The 15572-nt window shown below is 41.3% G+C and overlaps 1 protein-coding gene across 2 annotated transcripts in view; it reads left to right on the top strand.

Moving 5' to 3' along the window:
- HS6ST2 (heparan sulfate 6-O-sulfotransferase 2) overlaps nt 1-15089 on the top strand; it is a 325043-nt gene extending 309954 nt beyond the window's left edge. For both annotated transcript variants that reach the window (XM_081115234.1, XM_081115235.1), the window contains one exon: nt 12050-15089. In XM_081115234.1, coding sequence (XP_080971360.1) covers nt 12050-12947 — 898 coding nt within the window. In that variant the 3' untranslated portion in view covers nt 12948-15089. The remainder of the gene's footprint in view (nt 1-12049) is intronic.
- The last annotated feature ends 483 nt before the right edge of the window (nt 15090-15572 follow it).

The raw sequence follows: 15572 nt of genomic DNA, 5'->3' as shown, positions 1-15572 counted from the left end.
TTGTGGAGGTCCCTAAAGAAATGATTCCATGTGTCTCTGGATTTCTCACAGTCTGCAGATGGCAAGGGGGCCGGCTATCTGGTTTCCTCGTCTGTGGAATGTGAAGCTTGAGCTAAAATAGTTGCCAACTGCATCCCTCTGCTGGCCCCAGTGCTGACATGCCCAGATTCCATCCCTCAGGCTCTATCATAGGTACACCAAAACCACAGAATCAGCCACTCCTTTCACATCCTGGCATATCCAGCTACGTCCTACTTTAAATGTCTGCTCTGACCACACCAGTTGTGCCCTTGGGCTGTGCACAGTGAGCACACACATGCTGGAGGCTCAGATGTGCCTGGTAATGAGGATACAAAAACCAAATAGGGCATCAGCCAGGGCAGTGGGCAAGATTTGTACTCAGCAGTCACACAGACCTGACAGACATTCACTAGCTGTGATTTTAGATGGTTAAATAAAATGTTATAGCTAAATACCATTATCTGTTTAAAAACAGCAGTAACAATAACAGTAACTGGCACTTATTGAGTGTTATATCCCAAGACAGACCTAAGTGCCTGTGTGCACAAAGTTTGTGCACTCGGGTGGGGGGGTCCTTCAGCCCAGCTTGTGCCCTCTCGCAGTCTGGGACCCCCTCGGGGGATGTCCACCTGCTGGCTTAGGCCTGCTTCCCAGGGAATTGGGCCTAAGCTGGCAGTCAGACATCCTTAGTGCTGCTGAGGAGGCGGGAGAGGCTTCCACCACCACCACTGTGCTGGCAGCCGTCAACCTGGCTTGTGGCTGAGCAGAGCTCCCCCTGTGGGAGCGCACTGACCACCAGGGGGCAGCTCCTGCATTCAGCATCTGCCCCCTGGTGGTCACTGTGTGACTTTGTGACCAGTCATTCCCAGTCGTTCTGCTGTTAGGGTCAATTTGCATATTACCCTTTTATTACATAGGATATGTGTGTGTGTGTGTGTGTGTGTGTGTGTACACACACACACTTAACAGCTAATAGTTAAATTGATGTTTCTGTCTTTAACACATTGGAATTAATAATTATTCAAAGTGTATAAACATTTTGGGGAGACGCCATATTTTATATATATATATATATATAATTTTATCTTCATTGATACCCAGTGATTTCCCCCACAGTATAAATGAGAAAAACAGAAGCAGAGAGAGGTTAAGTTATTTGCCCAAGCTGACACAGCTAGTAACTGCCAGAGCTGCAATTTGAACCCAGGCACTCTGGCTCTAGAGTAGCACTATCCAACAGAAATATAATGTAAGCCACATTTGTAATTTTGAATCTTCTAATAGGTACATTAAAATGAAGAGATACAGGTGAAATTAAACTTAATATATTTTCCTTAACCCAATATAAAAAATAGTATCATTCAACATATAATCAATATAAGTAATAATTAATTAATGAAATATTTTATCTTCCTCTCAGTCTTAGTCAACCTTAGTACATGTGCTTACAAACACTTAAAGCACTTATTTTGGACTAGCCACATTTCAGGAGGCTCACTAGCCATATGTGGCTGGTGACTATATATTGATTGGACAGTGCAGTTCTAGAATGGGCCTTTTTTTAAAATATATATATATATATGTTTTTCTTGATTTTAGAGAGAGTGGAAGGGAGAGGGATAGAGAGATAGAAACATTGATGAGAGAGAAAATCGATAGGCTGCCTCTTGTACACCCCCTACTGGGGATCCAGCCGGCAACCCAGGCATGTGCCCTGACTGAGAATCCTATCTGGTGACCTCTTGGTTCATGGATCGATGCTCAACCACTGAGCTACACTGGCCCCTCTTAATGGACCCTCTTAATCATTACATTCATTGTGCCTAAAATGAAGGCATTAGCACCAATTTAATTTGGTTTTGTGAGGAATAATCTAGCATAGTGCCTGGCACAATGTAATCGCCTGTTAAATCATAACATTTAATAGTAGCTCCTCTGCTGTACTGTTTGCTCACGTCATAATGCTTCCTACTTAAATCTTTTCTATTCATTATGATGTGATCAGCTTTTTCCTCCTCTATGAAGCCTTCCTTGATTATCATAGAACACAGTAAACTCTCCTCTCTGACTAATTTTGCACTTATTTTAGCCCTTCCCTATATTCAAACTTTACCCCTGTCACTGAATTTTGGTCCTGCCTCCCAACTAAATTCTAAGCTCTTTGAGAGCAGGTGCCCATATGCATATGGCTTTCTCACTACTGTGTCCTACAGCTCTAATTGTGGCAATTTGGGGGTTACCCAAAGTTGGTACTTTGATTATGGATAGATTAAATATCTGTCTTACAATTCAAGGCCAAGCCCCTCAACTTTAGGGCTAAATGAATACTATATCCCCAACTTGTGCATACCTGTTCCCGAATGGAATGTCATAAAGGTACCAGTTTTATTACTTACTGGTTGAGACCTTGAACATGCAGTGTTTTGTAGTGGATGTGCTTTCCAATAAAAAGGCAGGACAGGAACGGTAGATTCCCAGAACAAGAGACACTAAGGATGCTCATCTTAAGAGGAAGACATTAGCCATGGTACTTCCCAGTGATGGCACTTAGATATTTCCCAAGCCTCCCTTCATGGGGCCCTAGCTTCCTTATCTACACACCCAAGGGGGATTTCTGTAGAAGTTCTTTCCACCTCAAAAAGCACAGTAAGTATTAATGAACCGAGACTCACAAAATAATTTCAGAATGCAAAAAATTTCAGGAGGCATTGTAAGCTGCAAAACTTTTCATGCTGCCAAGCAATTGAATGAACTCTGGATGAAAGCTGGTAACTACGGGTCATAAAGCTTGGAATTTCACATCTTGTTAAAGAAATCAGCTTTTTCACTGTTTGCAAAAGTCCGTAGATGTATGTACTTTGGAGCCTACTGGGCTTTGGGAAGGAAGAGAGCTAGATTTATTTAAAAAAGAAGTAAATATCACCGGGACTTATTATGTGAAGAATTCCACATTGGGTTTGAATTTACAGACATTATAAATCCTACTTTCTTCCTTTTCAATGAAGAAAGCATAATTTTCCTACTTTGTTAGAGGAAAAGAAGAATGGCATAGGAAAATGTCCTTTGGTTTAATGAAAGCACATTTGTGCTGTTTAATGCCCCCCCCCCACACACACAATAGACAAGATAGGTTAGAGGAGAAAATCAATTAACTAAACTGTTAATAAAGTTATTAGCTTATAAACACAAAACTATTCCTTTGGGTGAGGTGTAAAGAATAGCAAAAAACCTCTGCAAGAAAAACTGAATAGCTTGTTTGGTGTGTACAAGACCTGTAGCCTCTTCTAAGTTGGTTTTATATCCAGTATTTACCTGGAATGGTTAGGTCTTGCTAAGGACTGTAGGCAACCCATTCAATGAACCAGTGAAAATCTTGTTTCTCTTATAGATCAGTGGGCTTCCAAGGCTTGGTCTTTCTCCCCACATCTCTTGGGTTGCCCAGGAGATCCTGACCAAGTTTGTGAGCCCATAACATCAACTTGAAGAGGAACGGGAGAGGTTCAGTATCCAGATCATTTGGGTTTCCCTAGTGTTGTAAAGAAAATCAAATAAAATCATGGGTGGTGCTGTTCTAAGTAACCCACTCTATGTGAAGGTGATGGCTCACCCTTCTCACTAGATAAAGCATGACTAAGCCACAGGACTGTTGGCAAATGTACCAAAAAACAACACATGAAGGGAGTATCCACCCACTTCGAAATAGTCCCCTCTCAAAGTCCTACACTTCTTTTATGAGGCTGCTGCCACTGCTGATCAGTGTTTATGGAACTCTTCTTTGGGGACTGCCAGTATATGAGTCACACAAGAGCAGCAGTTAAAGTGGCAACTCCAGGGCTTGAGGGATCCAATCCCATCGGAGGCTTCTTTCCCTTTGATTTAATTACCTGTGTTTTTATTTATTCTGTGCTCATATATTAATGTTGTTTGATCTGAAAGCCATCCTCCTTGATTTGACCATGTCATTTACATGCAGTGGAGGGCCCATGCTGTTGGTTAAGGCATCATTAATCGAGGAAGAAGACCAGACCTTCAGCATTTATGACTCAATGTCATATTTAACTCCCACTGTTTGGAGACTTTACTTACGACCACCGACCACAGTTCTTATTTTTCTACCACTCACACTTGATCCAAGAACAGGATGTGCAAAGGCTGAACTTAAAAAACCCAACACAAAGCAACTAAGCGTCGGGTATAATAAAATCTTTATTCCTATTGATTTGGGCTACGAATTTGTTCCCTTTCTTAAATTAACTTTTCATTGATCACTCCTATGACCTTAACTGGTATAGTTTTGCTGGCCTTCTTCCATAAAACAAAAAGCTTTGATATTTATTGCTCTTTGAGAAGCACAAGGAAAACCTTACTTTAGCCTTTCGTGAACCAGTGGCCTTAAAGTAAATGTTCCAGCATGATCCTCATAACTTTCTCAGGCAAAGTTCCCTGGGCTTTCCCTGGACAGAAATGGGCATCCTTAAGGCTTGTCTAAGGAGTACAGTGAGGAGCTCAGACTTGCACTTGGGAGCGAATTTGGCTTACCCACACTCTGGGTATTCCCTGGGATCTCTGAGAGACTTTTGATCTCTGAGGCCACATGTGTGGGGCAGTGGTTCTCAAACTTGGCCATTCATATGCATCAGAATTTCCTGAAGGGATTGTTAAAACAGAGGTTGCCAGGCTCAACCCTCTAGTTTCTGCTTCAGTTAATGGACTCAAGAATGTGCATTTCTAACAAGTTTGCAAGTGATGCTGATGGCTGCTGCTCTGGGGCCACAATTTGAGAACCACTTTTTTAGTTTGTCTGTAGAGGCAGACCTAACGGGTTTGTGTCCCAGGACTGGAATGGGAAGAATACATGTTCTGGAGTCAGAGTGAACCAGGTTCAAGTCTAAGTACCCCTACTTGTAGCATGGTCCTGAGTCAATTCATTCTCCCTGAGTCTCAGTTTCTTCATCCTTGAAATGGGAGTGAGATTATCTAATTCACAGTATTGTTGGGAGTTAATGTATAAGTGCTAGGCACAAGCCCCTCCAGCTCCTGGATATGCAATTGGTATAAGGAAGTGCTGTCTCTCAAGAGCCTAATATTTCCCCTTCATGAGGTTCAGTGAGCTCTTTCAGGCTTGTTTTATTTGCTGTCCTAAACAAACACAAAGACAGAATCTATCAAAATACAGGCCTTCAGCCCAGCAATATTCCTTGTACTTATAGACTGATTCCCAAGGGCTACTAGCCACTTGTGACTTGTGGGCAAATTCTTGTCTCTCTCAGGACCTTGAGTTCCTCGCCTCAAAAGATAAGGGTTTGACCTAGGTGTTTTGCTATCTCAAAGGTTCCTTCTTGTTCTGAAAGTCTAGGATTGCATGACTCAGTACTCAGGTACTCATTGCAGGATAGTCTGTAAAAATAAAAAAAAAAATATGGTTCTTGTTTTTGTCCATTTCCTTACATTTAATATTCTTAAACTTCCCAGCCTTCTTTAACAGTGGGATGCTGTACAGAAAATCAGGGGAAGCTGCTAAATATTACTAGATGTCCTTTATAGCTAGATCTCTTTAGAATATCCCATCACAGATATAAAATGGTATATCTGTTATTTAATACTGACATCTAGTGGCTTTTCCTTATCAAAGAAAAATATATGCATTTTCCTAGTTGATCCTAAGCTCTGCTGCTGCTGCTGCCGCTGCTGCAGACTTTCATTCAACAATCTTTTATTAATCACTTATTTGATGCCAAACATTGTGCTTGGTCCAAAGGAGATTACGCTGATAAATGATACCTGGTCTCTGCCCTCCTAGAACTCATAGTACAATGGGAGAAGCAGACAAATTACTACATAATCTCAGCACATTGTGATAAATGTTACAATGGGAGAATACCAGTGCAGTGGGGACAGAGGATAACCAGGGCAGTGAAGTCTGCCAAGGAAGGCCAAAGAAGGTTTCATGGAAGAGGCAATCTTTGAGTTGAGTTTTAAAGGATTTTCCTGATAACCTACAAAAATACAGATAGAAACTATCCAAAGAGTGGGCCCTCCATATGCAAAGGAAAGGGGCCTGTAGAATCTTTGCCTGTGACCAATTTGGAAAATTAACATTACTTTTATATGCCTGGGACATAGAATATTGACCAGAGCTTCTTAACCTTGATACTATTGGTATCTGGTTGGATAGTTCTTTGTGTGCATTGTCACATGTTTAGCAACATCCTGACACTCGACCTACTAGATGCCAGTAGCATCTGCCCCCAGTTGTGACAAGCAAAGGTCTCCGGATATTACCAAATGCCTGAGATTCAGAGGAGGGGTGGGGGATGTAAATCATGCAGGAAAAGGAGGAAAATGTATGATAGAAACAAGGGAGAGAAAAAAAGGTGGTTGCAGGTCCCACGTGGAGGAGCTTAGACTTCATGTCATAGTTGCTATGGAGCCAGTGAGAGGTCTTAACTAGGGAATGATAGGTCAGATGTGTGCCTTAGGTGGGTGGGTGTGGAATGGGTGTGACACTGGAAGCAGGGAGGTGGGCCAGAATGCTGTTACAGTGATCCAGTAAAGAAGTGATGAGGGCCTGACACCAGGCAGTGGAAAGGATGGACTAGAGGGCTATTAAGAACTAGAGTCAGGTCTGGCCAGCGATGTTCAGTGGTTGAGGTTGACCTATGAACCAGGAGGTCATGGTTCAATTCCTGGTCAGGGTACATACCTGGGTTGCAAGCTTGATGCCTAGTATGGGACATGCAGAAAGCAGCTAATCAATGATTCTCTCTCATCATTGATGTTTCTATCTCTCTCTTCCTCTCCGAAATCAATAAAAATGTATTTTTTTAAAAAAGAACTAGAGTCAACAGGACTTAGGGAAAGTTCAGATGTTAGTGATGGGCAAGACAGAGGAGGCAGGGTGTCCCCCAGGTTTCTTGCTGGGACAAATGTTTCATTGGTTGCTGTTCTTTCCTCAGTTACTTATCAATGACAGGAAGAAGTTGGCCTAGACTTGTACAGGGTAGCTCATTTCACTGTGCTCTGCCTGCAAAGGCATACAGAGTAAAAAACAATGGCCATTAACCCAGGTAACTGATGAGGAGTCATGCCTCCAATTTAAAGATGTGATTCCTGGTCATCTAACTTAAGTGACACGTTTAGTCACAAGTTATTTCCTTCCAAATACTACTAAATGAAACAGACTGAGTGTGATTTTCCTGTGACTGAACTTGGCTCACTGGTTTAAAATTAAATCCACCCACTCAGCAGCAACCTTTGGGGTTATGTCAACCTGAAAGGAGATTTCCAGCAACTACCCCAAACCTGCATCTTGTTCTGTTTTGATCAGTGCCTGTATATGGGCATTGTCACAAGAATGACAAGATATGGTGATGATATTGGGGGGTATAATCAAAATCCAGATACATTTTGACAGGCTTAGACTTATTCTATCAAAAAGAAACAGGACCATAAGTAAATGGCATCAGGCAGACAAGATAGATTGAGTTTCAAAATGGCATATGTGTAAATGAATGAAAGAATTTAGTTGACTGTGTGTCAGTGATATGGCATGTCTGCTAACAAGGCCAATGTGATATGAGGCCACATTTAGAGAAATGGTGTCAAAAGTGAGAGAGGGGATAGACTGTTCCTATTAGGTACTTTTCAGACTATCCCTGGAGGGCATATTCCAATAAAGTGGGATATATTCACAGGCAAAGAAGAGGACAGAGAGGGCACTCGAAGCTGTATAGAGAATAGTTGAAAACCATATTTAGCATAAAGAAGAGAAACCTCTGGGTATTAAATATTCTCTTTTAAATATCTGAAGCCATATGTGTGGAATTAAAAACCAATCTGTAGACCTCCTTGTCACCCACAGAAGTCTAAATTCTTAAATATGGCATCTGAGGCCTTCCACAACCAGGTTCATTGCTACTTCTTCACCCTCAATTCCTTCCACCACCTCGGAATTCCCAGTAAGATGTTTTAATGCACTTCCTCCACACACAACACGGTAGTTGATACCTCTGTGCCTTTGCTCATGCTGATCTTTCTGCCTCACACTCCATTTCTCTCTTCTTGCCTCATCTAATTCTTACTTGTTTTTCAAAATAAAGTTACACCAACTCTTCTTCTTTCATCAGTTTAAGTTAAAAATCACTGCAAGTTGCATTCATTGTGCCTTGTACTTGCTCTAACATTATATTGAAACTAGAGGCCTGGTGCATGAATTCATGCACAGGTGGAGGGTCCCTTGGCCTGGCTGGTGATCAGGGCCAATCGGGGGTGCTGGCCAGGAGGGAGGTTGGCTGTGGGAGCACACTGACCACCAAGGGGCAGCATCTGCCCCTGATGGTCAGTGAGCATCATAGCGACTAATTGACTGGTCGTTTCAGTCCTGCAGTCGTAATGGTTGCTTAGGCTTTTATATATATAGATACTCTCCTTAGGTCCCCACCTCTTACTCCTGTCATTGTCCCCCATGCCTGTCTCAATGCCAGGCACACATTAGGTGCTTGAACTGTACTGACCAGTGAAAATGTGCCACCCATGTCCCTGAGCCTATTTGATTCTCAACACATAAGGTTGGGCTTTCATATCATTATTTGCTGTGGGTGGGAAGACTGCTTTTCTAATGTTCCCTTACAACTCCTCACTCTGAGGAATGGGCATCCTGGGTCCTTTGCCCAGCTAAAACTCCCAGGTTTTATCCTTACCTGCCTTCTCAATACCAACACATTATGCAACTCGGGAGGCTACTGGACATTCCTGGAAACCTTCCCTTTAGCAGATCTTCCTTTTAATTTATAAGATCATTTTTCGAGTAGCATTAAGTGTTTCCTGTTGTGGCAATCTGGGCTTCTGGGCCTGTTTTGCCCGGAGGAAGGGGGCCATTGGCAATCACTGAATCTCCAGAACTATTGTCATCTGAATGTAGGGTAGCTGTTATCACCAGGGCAGTGTGTATGCACGCACACCTGCATGCATGCCTATGTGGAGGCTCCTCTAATTTCGCTTGCTGCCATGATAATCCCTACAGTGTAGAGACTGCGCTCATCTCATGCGGGCACTAGGGACCTTGGAGAGAAAGGAGTCAGACATCCAGAACATGAAGACTCTTGGAATGTCTGTCTCTGCCTTTCTGTGGTGTCTCCTCTCTCTCCCCATGTGGGAATAATACTTCCAAATCACTGTTCTTGACACTAACCCTGGTGGTTGCAATTAATCTGCTCTGAAAGGTAAGGAAGAGTTGTTAGAAAGGAGCGCCTCAGACTGGCACTGGGGTGCACTCTAGGACTTACCAGAAGATGTCACTGTAGGCTTAAATCAGGAAAACATACTGGGGAAGGACTGTCAGCTAAGCATGAAGGTGACTCCACTATGGTGGTTTAAAACACACAGCAGCCCCCATTATAATGCATGCCTGGAAAAGCTGGTTGAAAGATTAATCCAAATGTGTCACTGAACTTAATAAATTTCATTTTTCCCCCAAATAATCAGACTAATTGTCACTAAGCTTCGCCTGAGGCCTAGCATAAAGGCTTGATAATTATGTACTGAATGAATGAATGAATACCAAAGCTTGGAGTGGAAGGAGGAAGCCCATGGGAATAGTCAACTTTGTTGGTAAAGGCTGCTGGGGAACAAAAGCTGCTACTCATTAACGGTGTATCTTCACTGAGGTGAATTTTAGTGACAGTCACTAAGTCAGGTCCTAAGAAAAGCAGTGAGAATAGGTGAAGGTGGTCTTGGCCCCCTCACCATCTTCACTCCCAGATGCTTCTGTGTCCATGCTTGTTTATTCCAGAAAAAAAACATTGAAAGTGATTAAAATTGTTTTCTGTAATTTTTGCAAAGCACTTAGAAGATTAGCCAGAGTTTTTATATGATCAGACATATCCTTCTTAGTTTCCAATTTCTCCAGAATAGTAAATTAAATAAGCAGTTGAAGGAGCTACTGAGATTCTGCTTTGTGCCAGGTGTAAAGGCCAAGGTACAAAGCTGGGATGGATGGTGTGAGAGTTATAGAAGGATGGCTCAGAACCCCTGTCCTAGAAAACATAGTATAAGCAGAAATAGAAACAAGTAATTGCAATTCAGTATCAAAAGTGTTTTAACACAGGCCAAGTGTGGAAGCGCTATGTGACACAGGGAAGAGGTGATGGCTGGCAGCAAGCGTTGCAGTAAGTTTTCTCAGAAGAGAAATAGTACTTGGACTGGGACTTGAAAGATGAGTGGAATTTTCCAGTCAAAAAAGGAAGGTCACACCAGGTAGAGGGAACACCAGGCACAGAATAGAGGCCTACAGGATAACTCCCAGGGTACCCGAGTTGCTCAAAGGCCAAGACTTAGGAGAAACATTTCCTCAGAGGACATCAGCCAACAGAGTTAGTTGGGTGATTGAGTTGGTTCCTTCTGGCTCCTTGTGCATGTGTGCAGGGCCAGAAGCCTTTCACATGGGAATGAATAAACTTCAGAAAAGCTGTAAGCCATTCTCCAGGCTTTCTTTAAGGAACTAAATGCTAATATTCAGTGTTTATTGTTGTTTTCCTTCCACAATATGCCCTTCCATGACCTTGTCTTTTAGGCACTGAGCCTGAATGGAAATTCATTTCTTATTAAAAGCCCACCCCATGGTGGTTTCTCCCCTTGAGTATACCTGATCATATCATAGGCCTTAATGTTCCTGCGGTAGGGGGTGTGTGTGTACCTGCTATGTATGGGGGGGGGGGTGTGTGGTTTTAATGTTTGCTAGTTTGCTATTTGAACAAAGAATTTTATCAGCTTTCAGCTTTAAAGTGAAGAGAATCACACAGCTAAGCCTCTGCTCTTGCTGACATCGAGTTGTCCTTTCAATGGGTAAAGAAAAGGGGCATTTGGATACTTACAGAGTTAATTTTCCTATCGAGAAAGGTACCATGTGAGCGAAGACTGAAACCAAGGTAGTAGCTTGCATATATGCCATTGGCAGATACCATGTCTATTTCAGTCAGTAATTAACCACAATGTTTATTCCTGGAGGCCCTGGGCTGCTCTGCCTATCTCTGCATTCCACTTCCATAATGTATAAGCCATGATGTTTATACAACCAAAATCAAAGATATCATATCAAACACTCTTTCAATGAGGTTTTGTTTTTTAATAAGATATTCTCAACCAAAGGACTTGTTTGCATGCATATAAGCCTAACCAATAGACACAGACACTAGGGGGGTGAGGGCATGAGTGGGGGTGGGTGGGAGGGGGCAATGGGGGATAAGGACACATATGTAATACCTTAATCAATAAAGAAAAAATAAGATATTCTGATTAAGCCCTAGCCAGTTTGGCTCAGTGGATAGAGTGTCGGCCTGCGGACTAAAGGATCCCAGGTTCAATTCTGGTCAAGGGCACATGCCCAGGTTGCACGCTCCATCCCCAGTAGGGGGAGTGCAGGAGGCCACCAATTGATGATTCTCTCTCATCATTGATGTTTCTATCTCTCCCTCTCCCTTTCTCTCTGAAATCAATAAAAAATTTTATTTAAAAAAGATGACATTCTGATTAGACTGGATATTGAGAAAAAAGCTTTTGTGTATTTAGCAACAAAGATTAGAATTTATTTTCACTTATCAATTCCATATCACTTCAATAAAATCACTTACTTCCACTGAGTCTTCATTTCATGATCATTTAATGGGAGTTTGCGTGGGGCGGTTTGAAATAAAATGGTTGCCTACTTAGCAAATGGGGCCACTGAAAGGATTTTGTCATTGTTTGGAGAGAGAGAGAGAAACAGAGGGCAAGTGAAGCATGACAAGATGGATGTCCTAGGCCTAAACTTTTGATACCAGCAAGTTAGGTGAAAGAATTAGCTATCTGGACAGGCTAGTGAAACTAAAGAGAGGAGACTACAGCACAGTTCACAGGGAAAATGCCACCAGATCTCCATCATTCCCCTTTTGCCTTCCTTACCAGCCAGTGAACATCGCATATGCCATACTCCTCCCTGATGCCACTATGTCACCCACATCCCTGACTGTTGGTCTTTGTGCTTTTTCCATAGGAACTTCCACTATATCACCATCCTCCGAGACCCAGTGTCCCGGTACTTGAGTGAGTGGAGGCATGTCCAGAGAGGGGCGACATGGAAAGCATCACTGCATGTCTGCGATGGAAGGCCCCCAACCTCTGAAGAGCTGCCCAGCTGCTACACTGGTGATGACTGGTCCGGCTGCCCACTGAAAGAGTTCATGGACTGTCCCTATAATCTGGCCAACAACCGCCAGGTGCGCATGCTCTCTGACCTGACCCTCGTAGGCTGCTACAACCTCTCTGTCATGCCCGAAAAGCAAAGAAACAAGGTCCTCCTAGAAAGTGCCAAATCGAATCTGAAGCACATGGCATTCTTCGGCCTCACTGAGTTTCAGCGGAAGACCCAATATCTGTTTGAAAAAACCTTCAACATGAACTTCATTTCGCCGTTTACCCAATATAATACCACTAGGGCCTCTAGTGTAGAAATCAATGAGGAAATCCAAAAGCGGATTGAGGGACTGAATTTTCTGGATATGGAATTGTACAGCTATGCGAAAGATCTCTTTCTGCAAAGGTATCAGTTTATGAGGCAGAAGGATCATCAGGATGCTAGGCGGAAGCGTCAGGAACAGCGCAAATTCCTGAAGGGAAGGTTCCTTCAGACCCATTTCCAGAGCCAGGGTCAGGTCCAGAGCCAGAATCCGAGTCAGAATCAGAGTCAGAACCCAAATGTGAATGCAAATCAGAACATGACTCAGAATCTGATTCAGAATCTGCTTCAGAATCTGACTCAGAGTTCGAGTCAGAATTCAATCCAGAAAGAAAACCGGGAAAACCCGAAGCAGAACCCAGGCCAAGAACAGAGCGATAGCAACACCAGCAATGGCACCAATGACTACATAGGCAGTGTAGAGAAATGGCGTTAAATGGCTCCCAAAGGCTTTTGCACACTCTTCCCAAAGCGCCAGTAAAAATATGGCAAATCTGAAAAGATGACAGTGTCCAAAAACATCTTGCTTCCTTAAATTTGGAAGCTAAAAAAAGTTAAGATGTTGCCTTTACAGTTGCCTTTCAATTATATGTTAAACTGTGCGTGGGTAGAACAAATTTCAATATGTAATTAAATTGTTCCCCCCTCCTTTTTCTTTGGTTTGTTGGACTATTTATACAATCCAAAAGCCAAACCAGACTCACCAGAAATTGCTCTTTAGATATTGTAAGAAATTCTTAAATTCGTTATAAAGACAAAATGAAAACAAAATGTGACCACTTAACTTATCACTAAAAAAAAAAGGACTTTAAATTATTTATGATACACTGTTAAAACTCAGTTTTAGAAGCATTTTTTTTCAGGGGTTAGCATGAATATAAACATAAAAAGCCTAAAATTAAACACACAACCTTTTGTTTTCTACATTTTACCAAAATGTACAAAATGAAAAATTTCTCTCCCAAACATGGTTTGTTTTATGTAAAAGTATTGGCTTTTCAAGTAGAACAGGATCATATCTTGTTAAGAGATGTTTAAAATTTTAAACTTTTTCTACCTTCTACTCTCAAAGGTTTTAAACAGGGTGTATCTCATATTAACAGAACACTTTTTTTTTTTCCTAAATGGAATACCAATGTAAAGATCTAATTTCCAGATACTTTCTGGGCACTGTAATGTCAACAATTCTGGAATCTTTTGGCGCTGCTTCTCATTCATTTTAAGGCTTCTGAGTTGTGCTCATTCCAAACTAACCCATTTATAGAATCTTTCTTCGTCATATAAATGGTGTGTTGCTGAATTTATTGTGATGTATAATCCTGGATAAAAGTCAGGATTTTCTATAGAATTGTCTTATCAATATTTGTGTAGTGAAGTCCTTATCAAGAAACTCTTGAACAGGATAATTTGTCTAATAATATTGCTGAAGTTATTCTTGATCAAATAGAATTGAACCTGAATGTGAATGAATTGTTATTTACTTTTGTACATTTTTATTGTAATGTTTCCAGTTGGGCTGGCTATTTCTAGCCCCTTATTTCTTTTTCGTGTTGACAGATTGTAGACAATTACACAAGAAAAACAATGGTAGACTAAGCATTAGGATAGCCAGTTATTCAATAACACCAAAACCGTACCTTGATTCTTTGAGGTTAACCCGCTACCAGGTTTTGTTTTAAGAAAGAACCAAAGGAGACAGTGTTCTGCCATGAGGTTAAGTATCAGCATATAAGTTGAGGAAAGTTAGTCTATCAATAAATACTTTAGGGTATTGATTATGAATTGAGCAGGGCAAAAAAGAAAGTACATAACCCACTGTTCTACGAAGCATTTTACAGATTTTGCTGTACTTTTTAAAGAACTTACACTAACCCCCTTGCTGCCAATCAAATAAGGCAACTGGAAGTGGCATTTGTTTTCAGAAGAGCCATGCTTAGAAGTGTGACCATAAGACACATCTTGTACAATCTGCTCATTTGCATGATCTAGTTTCATCTGTAATAATATGGCCACAAGCTGGACAAGAAGCTGAGTATTTCAATTGAAAATAAATTTTCTTGACTCTGAGCTTGTGTCAAAATTCCTAAATTTTGCTTTGTCTGACAGTATTGCAGTTCTGGGAATTCTGGGAACTGAAAAACAGAAAGGAATTAAAAAAAAATAAAACATACCTTCAAGTCAAAGTATTTTAGAGTGAAACTATTTTGTGTACATTGTGTTTTTAAAATAAAGACTCTGTAGATCACTGTGGTATTTCAAATTTGTTTCATTTTAATTGATAATGTTTGCTCTTAAAACTGATAGTTACTGTTAGAAAGCAAGATGAAGCCCGAGCCAGTGGAAAAGCTTGTTTCAGAAAATCATTTTGTGTTGTTGCTGTGATGTGCATGGTTTGCAGAGATTAAGTGCATTTTTTTCTGTCTGTACTGATTATTGTATATAGGGGATGTTATAAATATACTTTTTTGTCAGCATCATGATTTCAACTGTAAACATCTGTCCAAATGGTGTAGCTTTACAAACCATTCACTGATTTTGTGTAATTTAACAATAGATATGAAATAAAGTTTAAATTGCAGGCTCTGAGTAATTTCGTTATTTTAGTTGAGGTTTGCAGCCTCTAGACATTATGACTTCACAGACAGAATTCTCTTTTCTCAAGGAGTTTCCTTTTTTCCTTTTGGCCACCTGATATGGAAATGAGATGGCCCATTCTAATCTAAATGGCCTTAGCTTTGGCCGCTTTCTTCTGGTAATCCACACTCTTCCCTCTTTTGAGTAAAACAGAGTTGCCCATGAAAGACAAGGTTTTGTATTTTAGTCAGTGCAGACTGCTATAACAAAATATCATAAACTGGGTGGCTTAATAACAGAAACTTATTTCCCACAGTTCTATAGGCTGGAAGTCTGAGATCGAGGTGCCAGCATGGTCAGGTTCTAGTAAGGACCCTTATGTCCCTTGTAGAATGCCATCTTCTTGCTGTGTCCTCACATGGCAGAAACAGCTAACTAGCTGCCTGTCCTCTTTTTATAAAGGGACTAATCCCATCTATGAGGGCTC

This window comes from Myotis nattereri (genome assembly GCF_964212035.1).
Source record: "Myotis nattereri genome assembly, chromosome: X".
NCBI classification, from domain to species: Eukaryota; Metazoa; Chordata; class Mammalia; order Chiroptera; family Vespertilionidae; genus Myotis; species Myotis nattereri.
The sequence above is the reverse complement of the archived record's forward strand: the minus strand, read 5'-3'. Positions and strand labels throughout refer to the sequence as shown.